The sequence below is a fragment of the Bos indicus genome, chromosome 10, assembly GCF_029378745.1.
Source record: "Bos indicus isolate NIAB-ARS_2022 breed Sahiwal x Tharparkar chromosome 10, NIAB-ARS_B.indTharparkar_mat_pri_1.0, whole genome shotgun sequence".
Lineage (NCBI taxonomy): Eukaryota > Metazoa > Chordata > Mammalia > Artiodactyla > Bovidae > Bos > Bos indicus.
The window spans coordinates 53882461-53904409 of record NC_091769.1 but is presented as its reverse complement, the minus strand read 5'-3'; the positions used below and the strand labels follow the sequence as shown (position 1 = coordinate 53904409).

At 36.2% G+C, this 21949-nt stretch overlaps 1 protein-coding gene across 8 annotated transcripts in view; it reads left to right on the top strand.

Annotated features, from left to right (window-relative positions):
* TEX9 (testis expressed 9) overlaps positions 1 to 21949 on the top strand; it is a 237233-nt gene that overhangs the window by 128644 nt on the left and 86640 nt on the right. For 7 of the 8 annotated variants that reach the window (XM_070796693.1, XM_070796692.1, XM_070796694.1 and 4 more), the window contains 2 exons: positions 12697 to 12760; positions 14304 to 14383. The exons of the other annotated variant lie outside the window; for it this stretch is intronic. In XM_070796693.1, coding sequence (XP_070652794.1) covers positions 12697 to 12760; positions 14304 to 14383 — 144 coding nt within the window. The remainder of the gene's footprint in view (positions 1 to 12696; positions 12761 to 14303; positions 14384 to 21949) is intronic. 8 annotated transcript variants of the gene reach the window in all.

Genomic DNA, 21949 nt, shown 5'->3' with positions numbered 1-21949 from the left:
TTGGAGGAAATTATTACTATGCTGCTAAGTCACTTCAGTTGTGTCCGACTCTGTGCAACCCCATAGATGGCAGCCCACCAGGCTCCCCCGTCCCTCGGATTCTCCAGGCAAGAACACTGGAGTGGGTTGCCATTTCCTTCTCCAATGCATGAAAGTAAAAAGTGAAAGTGAAGTCGCTCAGTGTTGTCCGACCCTCAGCAACACCATGGACTGCAGCCTTCCAGGCTCCTCTGTATGAGATACTAAACCAAGGAATATGTTAATCACTCAAATCAATAGATATTCCAAGCCATGTGTTTGTATCATAAAATGAGAAAGCTAAATAGTAAGATTATGTGGCATCTGTTTTAACTAACCTTGATAGCTTGCAGGGCAAGCCTTCCCCCAAACTTCTTGCTGCTAAATGCCAACTAAATTGGACATATAGATTAATTTGCAGAGAACTGATATCTTTATATTATTGAATCTGCCTTTCCATGGATATGATATATCTATATTTTACATGGAGGGGTTTTTGGTGTCCATTAATAATATTTTCTCATATTACTACATAAAGTCTTAAATATTCTTTTCAAGGTACTTTATAGTTTTGTTGTTATAATGAATGGCTATTTTCCTACTACATTTTCTAATTGGTTGTATGTATAGAAACATTACTGATTTTTTGTATATTGATCCTACACCTGTATTTGTCAAGAGTGTCAGCACCGCTGAACTCTCTTATTTTGCAGAGTCCTTTGAGCTTTTTGTAAAGATGGTTATATCATATGCAAATTGTGATAGTTTTGTTCCTTTACAATTTCTTCTGCATCTTTTTTCTTGATCTGATTAGAACCTCCAGTATAATATGGAATAGAAAAAATGGTGGTAAGCATTATCATCTTAGTTACGATTTTCACTAGTCTGCATTTAATAATGTGTCACTACAATTGAGATTTGCTGTAGAATTTTTTTTAAAACTTTTTATTGTATACTGGAGTATAGCTGATTAACAGTGTTGTAATAGTTTCAGGTGGACAGCAGTATCAGCCATATCGGCTTTGTGCTGTATGTGCTGTGCTCAGTTGCTCAGTTGTGTCCAACTCTTTGGGACCTCATGGACTGTAAACCGTCAGGCTCCTCTGTCCATGGAATTTTCCAGGCAAGAGTACTGGAGCAGTTTTTTTTTTTAAAGTAACCTCCTTACTGTTCTCCATAGTAGCTGTACCATGTAACAGTGTAGGAGAATTCCCTTCTCTCCACACGCTCTCCAGTATTTGTTGTTTGTGGATTTTTTGATGATAGCCATTCTGACTGGTATGAGGTGATTTCTCATTGTAGTTTCGATTTTCTTTTCTCTAATAACTAGTGATGTTGAATGTCTTTCCATGTGCTCATTAGCCATCTGTATGTCCTACCATATGACTCTACAGTCCCACTCTTGTGCATATATCTGGAGAAAAACACCCGAAAGGATACACATACCACAGTGTTCATTACAGCACTGTTTATAATAGCCAAGACATGGAGGCAATCTAAATGTCCATCAACAGAGGAATGGTTAAAGGTGTGGTACATATATACAGTGGAATATTACTTGGCCATTAAAAAGAATGAAATAATGCCATTTGCAGCAAAATGGATGAGTGTCATATTGAGTGAAGTTAGAGAAGAAGAGATATTGTATGACATCCCTTATGTGTAGAATCTAAAAAGAAATGATACAATGCACTTACTTACAAAACAAAAAGATTCACAGACTTAAAAATGAATTGATGGTTGCCAGGGGAAAGGGATAGTTTAAGGGAGTCTGGAAAGATCATGTACACACAGCTATATTTAAAATGGATAACCAATGTGGAGCTCTGCTCAGTGTTATGTGTCAGCCTGGATGGGAGGGGGATTTGAGGGAGAATGGATACATATATATATATGGCTGAGTCCCTTCACTGTTCACCTGAAACTACCACAACATTGTTAATTGGCCATACTCTAATACAAATAAAAAGTTTAAAGTTTGAAAATAAATATTGAAAAAAAAAAAAAAAGAATACTGGAGTGGGTTGCCATTTCCTACTCCAGAGGATCTTCCTGATCCAGAGATGGAACCCGTGTCTTTTGGGTCTCCTGCATTGTTGGGCAGATGCTTCGCTACTGTGCCACCTGGGAAGCCCCCAGCACACAATGTTGTGATAGTTTTGGGTGGACAGCAAAGGGACTCTGCCATTTATGTACATGTATCCATTCTCCCCCAAACTCCCCTTCCATCCAGAGTGCCACATAACATTGAATAGAGTTTCTTGTGCTGTACAGTAGATTAGATCCTTGTTGGTTATCCATGTTTTGAAAATTTTATTTTTTAATTGGTGGAAAATTGCTTTACAATTTTGCCTTGGTTTCTGCTGTTCAACAATGTGAATCAGTCATAATTATATATATATCATCCCTCCTTAGCTTCCCTCCTGTCCCCACACCCCACCCCTCTAGGTCATCACAGAGCTCCAGGCTGGGCTCCCTATGTTATTTAGCAGCTTTCTCACTAACTATTTTAGTGTATGATAGTGTATATATGTCAATGCTACTTTCTCAGTTTGTCCCACCCTAACCTTCCTCTGCTGTGTCCACAAGTCCATTCTCTAATAGATTTATCAGTATTGTTTTTCTAGATTACATGTATATGCATTAATATACAATACTTGTTTCTTCTCTTCCTTGTTTTAATCTTGCTTTGCATAAGAGGCTCCAGGTTCATGCGCCTCACTACAACTATCTCAGAATCGTTCCTTTTTATGGCTGAGCAATGTTATATTGTATAAATGTACCACAACTTCCTAATCCATTTATTTTCTAGTGTGTATGTCCAGTAGTGGTATTCCTGGGTCATAAGGTTTATTCCTAGTTTCTTACTCTCCATACTATTTTCAATAACTAGATTTATGCCTAGCTAGTTTTTAAGGAATCTCATACTGTGTTCTATAATAGCTGTATCAGTTTACATTCCCATCATGCTGTAGAATTTTGGCTAAATATTTTTTATCAGGCTTAAGGACACAGTTTCCATTAATTCTTTATTTTTTAGTCTAGGATGTGAAGTGAAGTGAAAGTTGCTCAGTCGTGACCAACTCTTTGCAACCTCCCCTGGACTATATAGTCCATGGAATTCTCCAGGCCAGAATACTGGAGTGGGTAGCTTTTCCCTTCTCCAGGGGATCTTCCCGACACAGGGATCGAACCCAGGTCTCTCACATTGACAATATTATATCCTTTTTTGTATTTTGAATGAATGTTAAATTTTAACGAAGTCCCCCCCCAAATTTATGTAGGTAATGAAAATTTTGTCACCCTGTCACCTAATGTTTTAACATACTGAACTACAAAGACAGGTTTATTGTTTTCTTTGAAAGTCCCCTGTGTTAGATTGCTTTAATTTTATGTAGATTTTTTATTTCATCTATAAACAAAATGAAATTGGTCCTACATTTTTTTTCTAGTTCTTTACCTTTCTGATTTTGATATCATTATTATCCTGACCTCATAAAATAAACTGAGCAGCTTTCCTTTTTTGTTTTATTCTGTTCTTGGAAGTTTCTTGTAATCAGAGATCATCTGCCCTATGATTAAAATTGTGAAACTGAGTCTAGTGTGAGGTTTTTTTTTTTCATTCTGTGAATTGTTTCTTTAATAATTATTGCTTCCAGAATAAATTTTGGTTATTTGCTAGTTTTCTAGAAAACTGTCCATTTCCTGTATGTGTCAGTTCAGTTTAGTCACTCTGTCGTGTCCGACTCTTTGCAACCCCATGAATTGCAGCATGCCAGGCCTCCCTGTCCATCACCAACTCCCGGAGTTCACTGAGACTCACGTCCATCGAGTCAGTGATGCCATCCAGCCATCTCATCCTCTGTCATCCCCTTCTCCTCCTGCCCTCAATCCCTCCCAGCATCAGAGTCTTTTCCAATGAGTCAACTCTTCACATGAGGTGGCCAAAGTACTGGAGTTTCAGTTTTAGCATCATTCCTTCCAAAGAAATCCCAGGGCTGATCTTCGGAATGGACTGGTTGGATCTCCTTGCAGTCCAAGGGACTCTCAAGAGTCTTCTCCAACACCACACTTCAAAAGCATCCATTCTTCGGTGCTCAGCTTTCTTCATAGTCCAACTCTCACATCCATACATGACCACTGGAAAAACCATAGCCTTGACTAGACGGACCTTTGTTGGCAAAGTAATGTCTCTGCTTTTCAATATGCTATCTAGGTTGGTCATAACTTTTCTTCCAAGGAGCAAGCGTCTTTTAATTTCATGGCTGCAATCACCATCTGCAGTGATTTTGGAGCCCCCCAAAAATAAAGTCTGACACTGTTTCCCCATCTATTTCCCATGAAGTGATGGGACCAAATGCCATGATCTTCGTTTCTGAATGTTGAGCTTTAAGCCAACTTTTTCACTCTCCACTTTCACTTTTCATCAAGAGGCTTTTTAGTTCCTCTTTGCTTTCTGCCATAAGGGTGGTGTCATCTGCATATCTGAGGTTATTGATATTTCTCCCGGCAATCTTGATTCCAGCTTGTGCTTCTTCCAGCCCAGCATTTCTCGTGATGTACTCTGCATTTAAGTTAAATAAGCAGGGCGACAATATACAACCTTGACGTACTCCTTTGCCTATTTGGAACCAGTCTGTTGTTCCATGTCCAGTTCTAACTGTTGCTTCCTGACCTGCATGTAAGTTTCTCAAGAGGCAACATACATTTATTCTAATTATGCTCTTATATTTTAAGTCTTTACTATATCTGTAACTTAATACATATCTTCTTTTGGGGCCTTTTCTGTCAGTCTTATTGGGAGATGTATATGTTTTATTGGTCTTTTCAGAGAATTAACTTTTGGTTTTATTGCTAATTTTCTGTGTGATTTAAAATTTTTTTCATTAGCCTTATCTTTATAGTTTCTTTTTCTTCTAATTGTGGATTTAGTTTTTCTTAGTTTAGTTTTCTAATTTTTTAATACATTTAAATTTTGCATTTAAATTTAATACATTTAATATTTCTCTGCAACCATAGCTAATCTGTATTTCAAGGTCTGTATTGATATGTCTATTCTTTCTGATTATTTAGTTTTGAATATTTTATGATTTTCATAGTGTTTATTTTAGGAGTGTGTTTTTGTAATTGCCAAGCATCTGTTTGTTTGCTTGTTTTATTTTTATTTTAAATTTTATTTTTAATTGTACTATGGTCAGAGAATGTATATATGATTTATTTTCAAAAGCGTTTTGAAACTTAGTTATAACCAGGTACATGTGGAATTTTTGTAAATATTCAGTGTATTCTTTGATAGAAAGTGTATTTACTATTTGTTGACTAATAACTTAGATCAAGGTAATTACTTTTGCTGTCCATAATAGCAGTACCCTCATCATTTTTTTCTCCAGTAGCTATATTGGCCTCTGTTAGAGGTGTACTACGGAGAAGGCAGTGGCACCCCACTCCAGTACTCTTGCCTGGAAAATCCCATGGACGGAGGAGCCTGGTGGGCTGCAGTCCATGGGGTCGCTAAGAGTCAGACACGACTGAGCAATTTCACTTTCACTTTCCACTTTCATGCATTGGAGAAGGAAATGGCAACCCACTCCAGTGCTCTTGCCTGGAGAATCCCAGGGACAGGGGAGCCTGGTGGGCTGCCGTCTATGGGGTCGCACAGAGTCCGACACGACTAAAGCGACGCAGCAGCAGCAGCAGCAGCAGAGGTGTACTAAAATCAGCTATAATTATAACTTAAAAATTTCTTTTAATTTGTCCATTTTTGTTTGGGAGCTATATCATTTTATTTAAAACCTCTTGAATAATTCCTGTCATTATTTGTAGTGTCTTTACATCTTTTTCATTCTTTTATTTTCAAACTTTGTATGTCATGTAGCTTTATTAAGAACATTTCTTTTTAACTCTCTAATAATTTCTGCCTTCTAATAAGTGAATTTATGGTATTTTGTTTGTTGATTTGAAGTTGTTTTGGTCATCTTATGTTTTGTTTTCTATTTGTGCCTTTTCTTTGGTTCTTTTCTGTCGTTTATTTGTTGAATGAGTTTTCATTATATCTTTATTTTCCCTTTATTGTTTTTGGAAAGACCTCAGAATAGTTTAACTTGGTTTCCCTTGTTTGCAAGTTAAATACTAGTTACTTCCCCTTTGTTTTGCATACCCCTACCTGTGTTTTCATATTCTGTGCTAATTTAGATTTATCATCATGTTTTGTCATTTCTTTGCATCATGATTCCTTTTTTTTCTAGGTTCAGTTTCCTTTTTTTATGAAGCATAGAGCATTCATTACTTTTCTATGTGAAAATCTGAGTCTTAAATTCACCAGTCTTACCTGAAAATTTTACTTTGTATTTATTCTTCAAAGATAGTTTAGCTGAATATAGAACTTGAAATGGCTAGTCCCTGCAGCCCACCTCCTGACAGTTCATTAAAAGTACCATTTGGTTGTCCAAAGGTACCATTGTAATCTAGAGATATTGATAAGCCATCTGCTGTCAGCTTCTAAGATAATCATGTTGGGAGACTATTTTTCTCTCTTCTTTTTAAATGTTTGGTTTGTAATTTAAAGCATATTTTCCTTGTCTTTGAAGTTATACAGTTTTACCCAGTGTGTACGGGTGTGGATTTGTTTTCTTGATTCTGCCTGGGATCCCTGTAATTATTCATTTCTGGAAAATTCTCAGCATTATTTCTTTTTATAAAAAGTAGTATCTTTTGTTTTTTGTCTCTTACTGTATTCTTCAGGTTTCAAATAATTTTTGTTTTTCTTTTTGTTTTATTGAGGTATACTTGATTTACAATATTATGGTAGTTTAGGTTTATAGCATAGTGATTCAAAACTTTTATGAATTTATTCCATTTAAAATTGTTGTCAAATAATAGCTGTATTTCCTGTTTTGTACAGTATATCTTTATGTGTTTGTGGTAAGTCATATCTGACTGTGACCCTATGGACTGTAGCCCGCTGGGCTTCTCTGTGCATGGGATTCTCCAGGCAAGAATACTGGAGTGGGTTGCTGTGCCCTCCTCCAGGGGATCTTCCTCACCTAGGGATCGAACCCATGTCTCTTACGTCATCTCCTGCATTGGCCAGTGGGTTCTTTACCACTAGCTCCACCTGAGAAGCCCATATATCCTTGTATCTTATTTATTTCATACACAGCAGTTTGTGTATCTTAATTCTTCACGACTATCATATGCCTTTCTTCTTCCCTTTTCCCATTGGTAACCATTAGTTTGTTCTCTATGTATGTGGGTCTGTTTCTATTCTGTTATATTCATTCATTTGCTTTATTTTTTAGATTTACACATAAGTGATAACACACAGTATTTGTCTTTCTCTGTCTGACGTGTTTCACTAACCAGAATACCCTCCAGGTCCATTCATGTTGTTGCAAATGCAAAGTTTCATTTTTTTCATAATTGAACAGTATATCATAGTGTGTATGTATGTATTTTTATGCCACATCCTCTTTATCCATTCATCTGTTGATGAACATGTTGATGAACATATCTTGGCTCTTGTAAATGCTGCTATGAACATGAGGGTGCATATATTTTTTTCAAAGTAGTGCTTTCATTTTTGTTGGATATATATGCAAGAGTGGAATTACTGGGTTATATGGTAGTTACATCTTCAATTTTTTGAGAAACTGCCATACTGTTTTCCACAGTGGCTGCACCAATTTATATGCCCACCAACAGTGTAGGAGGGTTCCCTTTTCTCCACATTCTTGCCAACATTTGTTATTTGTGGTCTTTTTGATAATAGCCATTCTGACAGGTATGAGATCATATTATAGCTTTGCTTTACATTTCTCTGATGATTAACAATGTTGTGCTTTACATGTGCCCATTGGCCATCTGTATTCTTCTTTGGGAAAATGCCTTTTCATGTTTTCTTCCCATTTTTTAACCAGATTATTTGTTTTGTGTTTTTTTTAGTATTGAGTAGTATTAGCTATTTATATATTTTGAATATTAAACCCTTGTTAGTCATATCATTTGCAGACATTTTCTTCCATTCAGTAGATGTTCATTTTGTCAGTGGTTTCCTTTCCTTTTTTTTTTTTTCTCCCCTTTCAAGTTTAATTAGGTCCTGTGCATGTATGTATGTATTTTATTTTCTTAGGAGACAGATCCAAAAAATATTATTGTGATTTATGTCAAAGAATATTCTACCTATGTTTTCTTCTCAGGTTTTATGGTTTGTGGTCTTACATTTAGGTCTTTAATCCATTTTGAGTTTATTTTTGTGTATGCTGTGAAAAAAGTTCTTATTTTATTTTAAATGTAGCAGCCCATCTTCCCAGCATGACTTACTGAAAGACTGTCTTTTCTTCACTGTATATTTTTTTCTGCTTTGTCACAGTTACCCACGTAAGTGTAGGTTTGTTTCTGGGCTCACCCTTCTGCTCCGTTGATCTATGTGTCTGCTTTTGTTCCAGTACCATACTGTTTCACCTGCCCTAGCTTTGTAGTAGAATGATCTATGGATCAAACCAAGAAGAAGAATAAACAATTCTACCAAACATTTAGAAAAGAGTTAATGCTTATCCTAAAACAATTCCAAAAAGTTGCAGAGTGAGGAACACTTCTGAACTCATTGAATGAGGCCAGCATCACCTTGATACTAAAGCTATACAAAGATATTACAAAAAAGAAAATTATAGGCTAATATCATTGATGAACATCAATGTAAAAATCCTCAATAAAATATTAGCAAACTGAATCCAGTAATATATTGAAAGGATCATACACTGTGATCAAGTGAGTGTTATCCTGGGATGCAAGGGTGGTTCAATATCTGGGAATCTTATCAATGTGATACACACATTAACAAAAGGAGAATAAAAATCATATGCTTATCTGAATAGATCATATGATCAAATGCAAAAAAAAAATTTGACAAAACTCAACATCCATTTATGATAAAAACTCTCCTGTCCTCAATGTTTGTGTGTGTGTGTTAGTCGCTCAGTCGTGTCTCTTTGCAACCCCATGGACTGTAGCCCACCAGGCTCCTTTGTCCATGGGATTCTCCAGGCAAGAATACTGGAGTGGGTTGCCATTTCCTTCTCCACAATGTTTGTGTAGAGGGAATATATTTCAACATAATGAAGTCCATATATAAGCTCATGGGCTTCCCAGTTTAGCTCAAATGGTAAAGAAACTGTCTGCAATACAGGAGACCCAGGTTCAATCCCTAGCTTGGGAAGATCCCCTGAAAAAAGGTGTGGCAACCCTCCCCACCATTCTTGCTTGGAGACTTCCATGGACGAGGAGCCTGGCAGGCTACAGTCCATGGAGTCACAGAGAATCAGACACGACTGAGTGACTAACACACACGTATAAGCTCATAGCTAACATAATACTTGGTGGTGAAAAGCTAAAAGCATTTTATCTAAGATCGGAAACAAGCATTTTCGTCTAAGATCAGGATGCTCACTCTTAGCACTTTAATTCAGCATAGTATTGAAAGTCCTAGCCATGGTAATCAGAGAAGGAACAAAAGAAAAGGAATCTAACTGGAAGGGAAGTAAAAGTGTCACTGTTTGCTGACAGGATACTATACATAGAAAATCCTAATGATGCCACCAGAAAGCTAGTACAGCTCATCAGTGAATTCAGTAGAGTTGCAAAATTAATACTCATTTCCCTGGTGGCTCAGTTGGTAAAAGAATCTGCTTGCAATGCAAGAGACTGCCTGCAATACAGGAGACCCAGGTTTGATCCCTCGGTCAAGAGGATTCCCTGGAGAAGGAAATGGCAACCCACAGTAGTATCCTTGCCTGGGAAATCCCATGGATAGAGGAACCTGGTGGGCACGGCTCATGTGGTCACCAGAGTCAGACATGACTTAGCAACTAAACCACCAACCACCACTGTACACTAAAAGCAATCTATTAGAAACAGAAATTAAGGAAAGAATCCCATTTATGATTGCATCAAAATAATAAAATACTTAGGAATAAATCTAAGGGGGTAAAAGATCTGTACTGAGAAAACTATAAGACACTGATGAAAGAAAGACAACATGAAGAGGGTGAAAGATACATTGTATTCATAAATTAGTAGAATTAATATTGTTAAAATGACCATAGTACTGAAACCAGTCTATGGATTCATTGCAGTCCTATCAAAATACCAATGGGATTTTTTTTTTTTTTAACAAAACTAGAACAAATAACTTTAAAATTTGTATGGGTACACAAAAGAGCCCTAATAGCTAGGACAATCCAGAGAAAGAACAGAGCTGGATGTGTCACACTTCCTTAGATTATACTCAGCATATCTCTTTAAATTTTGGCATTTCCTCCCTTTCTGGGATTTTCTTCTGCAGTGTCTATTAGGTTGCTATAATCTATCTTTGTCTTATTGTCTATCTTGAATAGATGTTAAACTCTGTCTTGCATTTTTATCTTTTTGTTTCTCTGTACCTTTTTGTTGGTAATTTTCTCATATCTGTCTTCTAATTCATCCATTCCCTCTTCATTCTATTGTTCAATTTATCCATTGCATTTGAGTTTTATTTACATTGACTATATTTTCATTATGTAATTTCTGTTGGGTTGTTTTCCAAATTCAGTGTTTTTTTGAATATATGTTTACAGTGCTTGGTTCTTGCCTAATGGTTTCTATTCTTTTTTTTTTCTTTCTTATTGAAAAATGTTACTTAAAATTCTTTCTTAGGTTGTTTTATTATCTCCAGGTCTTTTGGTGCAGATTCTGTTTGTATCTGTTGATTGTCCATCCTGGAAACTTATTTCTTAATGCAATTTATTATCTTTGTGAAGGCATCTTTAGTATTAGAGTTTGCTTTCTGAGAGAGTTGCATTTGTTCTAGATGACTAAATATTCCTAAGAGTGGTTTTGCATTTCAGTTTATTAGCTTATCAGTTTTCACTGGTTCTAAGCCAACTTTCTATATTAAAGTTTTGGCCTAGTGTCCCTATACCATCTGGGTAAGACGAACTTGGAATACACTTCTGTGTGCTCTAATTACTCATAGGAGAATCTTTTCCACACATGGCTTTGGTTTCATTTCCGTTCACCTAAGGTTGTGGGTGGTGGTTTTGTAGTCTGTGGTTCACAGGTGTAGCCCTTTATGATTCCCTCAAGTGCATTGGTTTCTAGCTGTTAAGCTGTTTTGGCTTCTGTTCCTGTTTACTGCTCTAACTTTGAGTTACTGCTGTATTTTTAGTGCCAGGGTGTTTTCTTTGCCTGAGTTTAAGTTTAGCAACATTTCCTTTATTACAGTTTATCCAGGATTTCTATGGGTTTTGGAGCAGAAGAGTAGTCTTTTGAGTTACCTCAGTCTACTATGTTGACCAGAAACTTATCATGGTTCTTGTTAGGGAAATGTGGAAAATAAGGTAAAGGCATCTTGAATACAACTTTAAGACTGCATTAGATATTATTTCTTTTGATTAACTCATCCTAGGGTATAAAAATACTTCTTGAAACATCAGACTGTTTTAAGAAGGGATATGATACTGCTTTTTTCTTTCTGGGGGTTGTCACTGGTGTGCGTTACCTCTGAATTACATATCTAAAAAACACAAGACATCTCATTTTAAAAATTGTTTTGCATATTTTCTTCATAAAACTTCAGAAGAGCCTACATCATCTAGAAATGTGACCTATGAATAGAACTGAGAAGTTATATGCTTTTGAAGATGTTTATTATAGTGTTAACCTTTAAAACAGAGAAGGGAACTTGAACTAACAAGAGGAACAGTTTAGTACACTATGTTAAATTCAACTCTTCAGCATATTTTGTAGCCATTTAAGGCTCTGATGCTGGGAGGGATTGGGGGCAGAAGGGGACGACAGAGGATGAGATGGCTGGATGGCATCACTGACTCGATGGACGTGAGTCTCAGTGAACTCCGGGAGTTGGTGATGGACAGGGAGGCCTGGCATGCTGCGATTCATGGGGTCGCAAAGAGTCGGACACGACTGAGCGACTGATCTGATCTGATCTGAAGGCATTAATTTTAAAACTTATATACAGGTAAATATATTCCATCTATGTTGTTATGGGGGAACAGTACAATATTGTGTATGTGCTTACAGATGATAATTAGAAGGGAATACTAAAAATCATCTGATAATGGTGGTAGGATTATGGGCAATTTTTCCTTTCAAAACAGTTTCCTTCAATGGCATTGGTACTCTTACAGTCTTAATGGGACCAAATAGTATTCCTGTTCTTTGCTAGATTGCAAATAGATGGAAGAAAGAGAAATGGCAGGTGTAGATCAAAGGAATTGCCTGTATTTCTGATGAAGCTTATACTGAAGTATATAACGAGTGAGCCCCCTCAGAATCCCAAGAACATGAAGAGTGAAACTGAGGTGATCTCACCCAGTTTATTCTTTCCAAATAAATCATTCTACTTAAAGTAAGGGCAATATTAGTTGCACTTGTAATGAAATATTTGTACTAGTATATGGAGAGGCTAATATTTACACCACTTGAATTTCCACCACGAAGAAGAAGGAATCATAGGGATTTGGAAATAATCTAGTAGTTATGTTAATTCTTAAGTAAAAATGTCATGTGTATGTTTTGGTATTTGTTGACTTAACTGAAGTGTAGTTATTGAAATTCAGTTTCTTTAGCTTTGTGTTACAGTCTTCAGCATATCACAGCTATTAAATTATTTTCTGCTTTTAGACGTTTAAATGCAGAATTAGAGGCAAAAACAGCTGATCTGGTTCGACAAGCTGAGGAAGTAATAGTAAGTAAATGTACAATTATTAGTATTTCCACGTCAGTGTTAATTTTTTAGCTTTTTAATTTGATGTATAACATACATACAAAAAAGTGCCCAAAGCATAAATTTTCAGTTCAGTGAATTATTATAAATTGAAAATCAATATGTGCATAGGTATGTGTATATATGCATATATATGTTTTTTGAGAAGCACACATTTTCTAAAAGCTACTGAAAAAGTGTTTTCCATTTTGATATTCCAATCATCTAATTAATAGCTACATTAATATTTAATAATATTTCCTAGTATTTTAAGATTAATGTTTTGTGAGTAGCTATATTGAATTAGTACTAGTAGTTCAGTAAGGATATGGTTTCTGGACAGAAGTTGAATAAAGGATAACGATTATCACTAATGCTCAGATGGTAATCTGTTTCTTAAACTCTGCAGTTAGATGTAACTCAAATTCTTAGGGCTAGTCCATAATCAGATTTATAGTCAGGAAAATGTGGTGAGGCTATATTACTAGACAATATAAGGATATTTGCCCCATTCTGACTACCAAATTGGTTATTCCTTCTTTAAATGCCCCTCTGTAAGCATCAGCATTCCCATTATTAATGATAGGATATAGTAGTATTCCTTAGAGGAATAAATATCCTAATTGATAGGCTATAATAGTACTCCTTAGAGCTGCTTTCAAACTTGTTTCATTTTTTGTTTTAATTAGTTATAATTCTCTTTCATTTAAACCCCATCCCCATCTCACTTTAGAGTTGATGGGGTCACTGAAGAATGGGTAATATTTTAATGCCTTAGACAGAACTATCATTATTTGTTAGTATAGGAACATAACATTTCAGGTAACAGATGGAGATAATGGTTAAAGATTTGTTAGTTGCATTTGTAATTAAATATTTTATTTAAAAATAAATACTTTATTACATCTTTTGTTTGTGTCTGTTCTGAAGAGCTGGAAAATAGTTTGAACAAAGAAACCCCACATTATAGTAGAATGAGGGATTCATTATGTATTCTGATTAAATCCATTAGTCCTCTGATGGATATAACTCTTGCCATATTGAATTTTTGTTTTCTTACTTTCATACTGATACATCATCTTCAAAAGCTTTCACTCTTATTGCTTCATTTTTAGTACTTTAAGTTCTGTGTGGTCATAGTAACATTGAAGTTTGTCTGATTTGAGACAAATTTTTCTATCCATTAAATGGATTTATGTTTTCATTTCTTGTGAACCTTACTTCTTTTGCATGTTACACAAGATGGAAGCCCTAATATAGTTGGGAAGAAGTCAGCTAAGATCATTTAGAGGCATTAACATTCTTAGAATTTTCCCTTAGAGTGACTTTGCTAACCAAGAATGAATGAAAGGTGAAACTACATTGTTACAGACCTTATTTTGATACCATAGCTTTTAGAATTCTGTGCTTTGATTTTATAGAAATTGTGAACAATTTTGAAATGATTAATGATCAGAAAGGCACTTGAATATATCCTAGTTTTGTGAGGTTTTTTTTCTTCATGACTTACCTTTGTTTTATTTAGAGAGATCAGCAAGAAGTCCGATCTAAGTCCGTTTCAGCACAAATTAAATCATATGAGGACAAAGATGATTACAGCTTTAGGTAAGTGACTTATATTCTCAAACACCTTAAAAGTGTGTTTTTACTGGGTAAATGCTTTAAGATTTTTTAAATTGAGGTATAATTGACATACAGTGTTATATTGGTTTTAGGTATACAGCATGATTCAGTATTTGTATGTATTGTGAAATGATCACCACAATGAGTCTACTTAATATCTATTACCATATATAATTACAGAATCTTTTTTCCTTGTGATAACCTTTTTTTAAAAAAATATATATTTTATTGAAGTATAATTGATTTACAATGTTTCAAGTACACAGCAAGACGATTCAGTTATACAAATACACATATTGTTTTTGAAATTATTGTCCATCACAGGTTATCACAGGATATTGACTGTAGTTCTCTATGCTATACAGTAAACCTTTGTTGCTTGTTGCATATCTGTTTTTTAATTAGAAATCTGGCATTCTATTCAACTGAGTTAAACAAGTGGAATCAAAATGTCATAGTATTTTTAGTTAGGCAAAAATTCATAAGTTTTCCAAAATATATATATTATACATATTTATATATATATATATACACAAAAGCTTTTTTACTACACTTGATAGCATGAGAAAAAACATCAAAAAAAAAAAAAGAAGAGATGGAGAGATTGGAAAACATAAACTAAATGAAATGGGAGCACTGAATATGAAATAGAAAAAGTGAAACAAACTAGATAAAAGTAAAAGATAATCAGATAGTCCAGTTGTTTTTAAACATGACTACTCATAGAAACATATCTGGAGCTCTGGAGAAAAAAAGCAATACCTGAGCATTTTTTTTTTTCCCCAAAAAGTTTCAAGATAATTCTGAAATGCATCTGGATTTTATAGTGATTACAGGTTTTTCTGTTAGATCCTAGTTTTGGTGATACAGAGTTCTATTATTTGTCTGTTGACCAATCATGATACAATGGTAGTAAATGAGTAATAGTTACATAATCACAGTGGTAAAATATGTTTATCAATTTTCACAATCAATGGCCAGACAAAAAATAAAAGATAATTATAATTCCAAGCCATAATGGAAATATGATTAACTTAACAGTGTAAAATAATCACATACAACTTGGGTGTTTGAGTGTTTGTTAAGCAGACTGATGTGGTAAGTGGAAGTGCATACATGCACATGTTTTCATCCACCGAGCCAGTCTGTGTCTTTTGGTTGGTGCATTTAATCCACTTACATTTAAGGTAATGATTGATATGTATGATCCTGTTACTGTTTTCTTAATTGTTTTGGGTTTATTTTCTGTAGGTGTTTTCCTTCTCTTGTGTTTCCTGCCTAGAGAAGTTCCGTTAGCATCTATTGTAAAGCTGGTTTGATGGTGCTGAATTCTTTTCACTTGTGCTTGTCTGGAAAGCTTTTGATTTCTCCTTCAAATCTGAAGAAGGGTCTTGCTGGGCAGAGTATTCTTTGTTGTAGGTTCTTCCCTTTCATCACTTGAAACATACCATCCCTTCCCTTCTGGCTTGCAGAGTTTCTATTGAGAAATCAGCTGATAGCCTGAAGGGAGTTTCCTTGTCATTTGTTGTTTTTCTGTTGTTGCTTTTAATATTTTATCTTTGTCTTTAATTTTTGTCAGTTTGATTACTATGTGTCTCAGTGTGTTCCTCCTTGGGTTTGTCCTGCCTGGGATTCACTGTGCTTCCTGGACTTGGTTGACTATTTCCTTTCCCTTATTAAGGCAAGTTTTGAGCTACTGTCTCTTCAATTATTTTCCCATGTCCTTTCGCTCTCTCTTCTCCTTCTGGGACCCAACATTCTCCTGTAATGCGAATGTTGTTGCATTTAATGTTGTCCCAGAGGTCTCTTAGGCTGTCTTCATTTCTTATTCTTTTTTCTATATTCTGTTTTGTGGCAGTGATTTCCACCATTCTGTCCTCCAGGTCATTTATCTGTTCTTCTGCCTCAATTACTCTACTATGGATTCCTTCTAGTGTATTATTCATCTCTGTTTGTTCTTTAGTTCTTCTAGATCTTTGGTAAACATTTCTTGCATCTTCTCAATCTTTGCCTCCATCCTTTTCCTTAGATCCTGGATCATCTTCACTATTATTCTGAGTTCTTTTTCTGGAAGTTGCCTATCTCTACTTCATTTAATTTTGGGGGAGGGGGGTTTATCTTGTCCCTTCATCTGGGAGGTAACTTTCCGCTTTTTTGTCATGATTACTGCTGCTGCTAAGTTGCTTCAGTCGTGTCGGGCTCTGTACAACCCCATAGACAGCAGCCCACCAGGCTCTGCCATCCCTGGGATTCTCCAGGCAAGAACACTGGAGTGGGTTGCCATTGCCTTCTCCATTGTGTGAAAGTGAAAAGTGAAAGTGAAGTCACTCAGTCGTGTCTGACTTGTAGCGACCCTATGGACTGCAGCCCACCAGGCTCCTCCATCCATGGGGTTTTCTAGGCAAGAGTACTGGAGTGGCTTGCCATTGCCTTCTCCGTTTGTCATGATTAACTTTCTGTAATATGGTTTTTGTTTTGCTGCTGTAAGACAATGCTTCCTCTTGCTTCTGTCTGCCCTCTGATGGATGAGTCTAAGAGACTTGTGTAAGCTTCTTGATGGGAGGGACTGGCGATGGGAAAAACTGGGTCTTGCTGTGGTGGGCTGGGCCTTGCTCAGGTAAAGCTTTAGTACAGTTATCTACTGGTGGGTGGGGTTGCATCCCTCCCTGGTAGTTGTTTGGCCTGACCCAGCCCTGGGGTCTATGGGCTCTATGGTTGGGTTAATGGTGAACTCCAAGAGGGTTTATGCCAAGGGGCATCTTCCACCACCCCCGTCCTGTGATGAGCCACTGCCAACCCACACCCCCATAGGAGGCCCTCCAACACTACTAGCAGGTGGTTTGGGTTCAGTCTCCTGTGGGGTCACTGCTCCTCTCCTCTGGGTCTTTGTGCATGTAAAATTTTATTTGTGCCCTCCAAGACTGGAATCTCTGTTTCTCCCAGTCCTCCTGAAGTCACATAATCAAAACCCCTCTGGCCCTCACAGCAGATTTTCTGGGGATTCCCAGTCCCTTTGTCAGATCCCCAGGCTGGGAAGCCTAATGTGGGGTTCAGAACCTTGACATCAGTGTGAGAACTTCTTTGGTATTATTGTTCTCAAGTCTATGGGTCACCTACCCAGCGGGTATAGGATTTGGTTTTATTGTGATTGCACCCCTCCTTCTATCTCACTGTGGCTTCTTCTTTGTCTTTGGACATAGGGTATCTTTTTTTTGGTGGGTTCCAGCATGCAGTCCATGGGGTCGCTAAGAGTTGGGCACGACTGAGCAACTTCACTTTCACTTTCCACTTTCATGCATTGGAGAAGGAAATAGCAACCCACTCCAGTATTCTTGCCTGGAGAATCCCAGGGACAGAGGAGCCTAGTGGGCTGCCATCTGTGGGGTCACACAGAGTCGGACACGACTGAAGTGACTTAGCAGCAGCAGCAGCAGCAGCATGCTCCTGTCGGTGATTGCTGAACAGCTAGCTACAATTTTGGTGCTCTTGCAGGAGGAGACGAATGCATGTCCTTCTGCACAGCCATCCTGAACCATTCTTCTGTGATGAGAACCTTTAAGATCTACCTTTTATTTTTAGCAGCATTCAAGTATGCAGTAAAGTATTATTAAGTGTAGTCTCCATGCCGAACATTATGTCCTGTGACTTACTTATTTTATAATTGGTAGTTTGTGCCCTTTGACTCTTTTCACCCATTTCACCTACTCCCAACCAGCCAGCCTCTAGCAACCATCTTTTGTTTGCTTGCTTTTAGATTCTACATATGAGATCAGTTTGTAGTTGTTTTTCTCTGACTTATTTCACTTAGTGTACTGCCTTCGAGTCCATTCATGTCACAGATTGCAAGATTTCATTCTCTTTTATGGCCAAATAATATTTATATATATGTATATATATATATTATAGTTTAGTATATGCATATATATAATATTAGAGAACATGCACATTTTCTTTGCTTGTTCATCCCTTGATGGACATTTAGGTTGTTTCCATGTTTAGGCTATTGTAAATACTGTTGCAGTGAACATGGAGGTGTATATATGTAAAAAAGAAAAAAAAAAATATATATAGTGTTTTTATTTTCTTTGCATAAATACCTAGAAGTGAGATTTCTGGGTCATATGATAGTTCTATGTTTAATTTTTGAGAAACTTTTATACTGTTTTCCAAAGTGAGTGTACCAAATTATGTTTCTGACAACAGTGTACAAGGTTTCCCTTTTCTCCACAGCCTTGCCAGCATTTGTTATCTTATCTTCTTGATAATAGCTGTTCTTACAGATATAATATCTCATTGAAGTTTTGATTTATATTTCCCTGTTGGTTAGTGATATTGAGTATCTTTGCATGCATCTGTGGCAGTCTATATGTCTTCTTTAGAAACTGTCTATTCACATCTTTTGCCCATTTTTAAATCAGTTTGTTGGATTATTTTATTTGAGTTTAATGAGATTTTAAAAAGTATTTTTTGATAGTAACCATTTGCCAGATATATGATTTGAAAATATTTTCTCCTATTTAGTAAATTACCTTTCATTTTGTTGATTTTTTAAAAAAATTTTGCTGTGCAAAAGCTTTTCAGTTTGATGAAGTCCCATGGGTGTATTTTTGTTTTTGTTGCCTTTGCATTTGGTGTCAAATCCAAAAAAAAACCACTAAGACAAGTCTCGAGGAGCTAACCACCTATGTTTTTCTTCTAGGAGTTTTGTGGTTTTAGGTTTTCCATTCAAATGTTTAATCCATTTGAGTTTATTTTTTGTGTATGGTACAAGATAGTGGTCTATTTTCATTTTTTTATATGTGACTGTCCATTTTTCCTGACACTGTTTATTGAAGAAACTACTATTTTCCCATTGTATACCCTTGGCTCCTTTGTCATAAATTGATTGAACAAGTTCATTTCTGGGCTCTGTAGTCTGTTCCATTGACCTATGCGTCTGTTTTTATGCAAATACCATACTGTTCGATTACTGTAGCTTTGTATAATAGCTTGAAATCTGGGATAACACCATTTTTACTGGGTAGTGTATGTGGATCTGTTTATAATATCTTTTTGTATGTAAGTATTGGAAATCTATAATTTGAAGAATAATGTAAGTTATAAAAATACTAATAATTGGGGGCTTATACCAGTCAGACACAATGTAAACCTTTTACCTACTTTATTTCATTTAGTTCTCAAAGTGTTATTTTGAAATCAGTGTTACTGTCCTCCTCTTAAAAATGAGGAAACTGCAAAACAAATAAAATAAATGAGAAAACTGCAGCTTAAAGAAGTTTAAGCTTATCTAGGACCCACAGATGGATGGATTTCACTGAGATCCAGACTACAGTTGATAAGACTTCTAAACCTGTCTTCATGAACTGTACCTTTTTTCTTTTAAAATTGCATGTGAAATTAAGTAAAAGTAAATAAATTAATAGATACAAAAATATATTAGATCTCCCCCCCCCAAAGATTTCATATGATATGTCTAAAAAAATTAGGGAACAAAAAAAATATTTATGAATAAACTGGGTGTCAGCCATGGAACATTGGAAAAAAGGGCCCTCTTTCCCTCTCTACTACTTTGAGTATGGTAAGCCACTGAGATTTTGGGGTTAATATCATAGCCTACCTTAACTAGTAAAGCAGTTGTTATTGAGTCAGGTGCTGTACAACAAATATTCTAAAAGTGTGGTTTTCACTTAGTGGTTAGGCGGTACCAGCAAAGACACTTGATTTTGGAGGCTGTAAAGATAAGAGTGCTGTTAAATAGTGGCAGTGAATTTAGTAAAACTTGTCACTTTTTATAAATTGCAAGGTTGAATGAATGTCTGATGAACCAGTGTTCTTAAGGAAGAGGTTAGAAAACAGAGTATTATAGTATATGCTCTTGTTATTAGCTATATTGGCACTGTATTATGAGAAAGATAAGTTTAGGAAAGAATTGGCTGTTTTGTAAGTAGAAGTGAAAGGGAATATGGAAATTCTAGGAATTACAGGCCTTGTAATGTTCAAAAAGTCACCTGCTTCTAATTTTGATGAGGTCTGGTCTTTTATTTTTCTTTTGCTCCTTGTGCTTTAGGAGTTATATCAAAGAATCTATTGCTAAATCCAAGGTCATTAAGATCTACTATCTTTTCTTCTAAGAAAATTGTATCATTCTGGCTCTTACATTTAGATCTCTGATCCATTTTGGGTTATTGTTTTTTATATGGTTAGTGTTTTTTACATGGTGTGAGATAAGAGTCACCTTTGATTCTATTTCCTCTGTTGAATGGTCTTGGCATCTTTGTCAAAATCACCTGACTGGAGACCTACAAAATGGTTTTATTTTTGGACTCTCAGTTCTGTTCCATTGATCTGTGTATCAGTTCTTATGCCAGCACTACACTGTCTTGATTACTCTTAACTTTAGAGGGTTAACTTCTTTTTTTTTTTTAATTTTATTTTTAAAATTTACAATATTGTATTGGTTTTGCCAAATATCAAAATGAATCTGCCACAGGTATACATGTGTTCCCCATCCTGAACCCTCCTCCCTCCTCCTTCCCCATACCATCCCTCTGGGTCGTCCCAGTGCACCAGCCCCAAGGATCCAGTATCGTGCATCGAACCTGGACTGGCGACTCATTCCATATATGATATTATACGTATTTCAATGCCATTCTCCCAAATCATCACACCCTCTCCCTCTCCCACAGAGTCCAAAAGACTGTTCTATACATCAATGTCTCTTTTGCTGTGTCGTATACAGGGGTATTGTTACCATCTTTCTAAATTCCATATATATGCATTAGTATACTGTATTGGTGTTTTTCTTTCTGGCTTACTTCACTCTGTATAATAGGCTCCAGTTTCATCCACCTCATTGGAACTGATTCAAATGTATTCTTTTTAATGGCTGAGTAATACTCCATTGTGTATATGTACCACAGCTTTCTTATCCATTCATCTGCTGATGGACATCTAGGTTGCTTCCACGTCCTGACTATTATAAACAGTGCTGCGATGAGCATTGGGGTACACGTGTCTCTTTCAATTCTGGTTTCCTCAGTATGTATGCCCAGCAGTGGGATTGCTGGATCATAAGGCAGGTTTATTTCCAGTTTTTTAAGGAATCTCCACACTGTTCTCCATAGTGGCTGTACTAGTTTGCATTCCCACCAACAGTGTAAGAGGGTTCCCTTTTCTCCACACCCTCTCCAGCATTTATTGCTTGTAGACTTTTGGATCCCAGCCATTCTGACTGGCGTGAAATGGTACCTCATAGTGGTTTTGATTTGCATTTCTCTGATAATGAGTGATGTTGAGCATCTTTTCATGTGTTTGTTAGCCATCTGTATGTCTTCTTTGGAGAAATGTCTATTTAGATCTTTGGCCCATTTTTTGATTGGGTCATTTATTTTTCTGGAGTTGAGCTGTAGGAGTTGCTTGTATATTTTTGAGATTAGTTGTTTGTCTGTCGCTTCATTTGCTATTATTTTCTCCCATTCTGAAGGCTGTCTTTTCACCTTACTAATAGTTTCCTTTATTGTGCAGAAGCTTTTAAGTTTAATTAGGTCC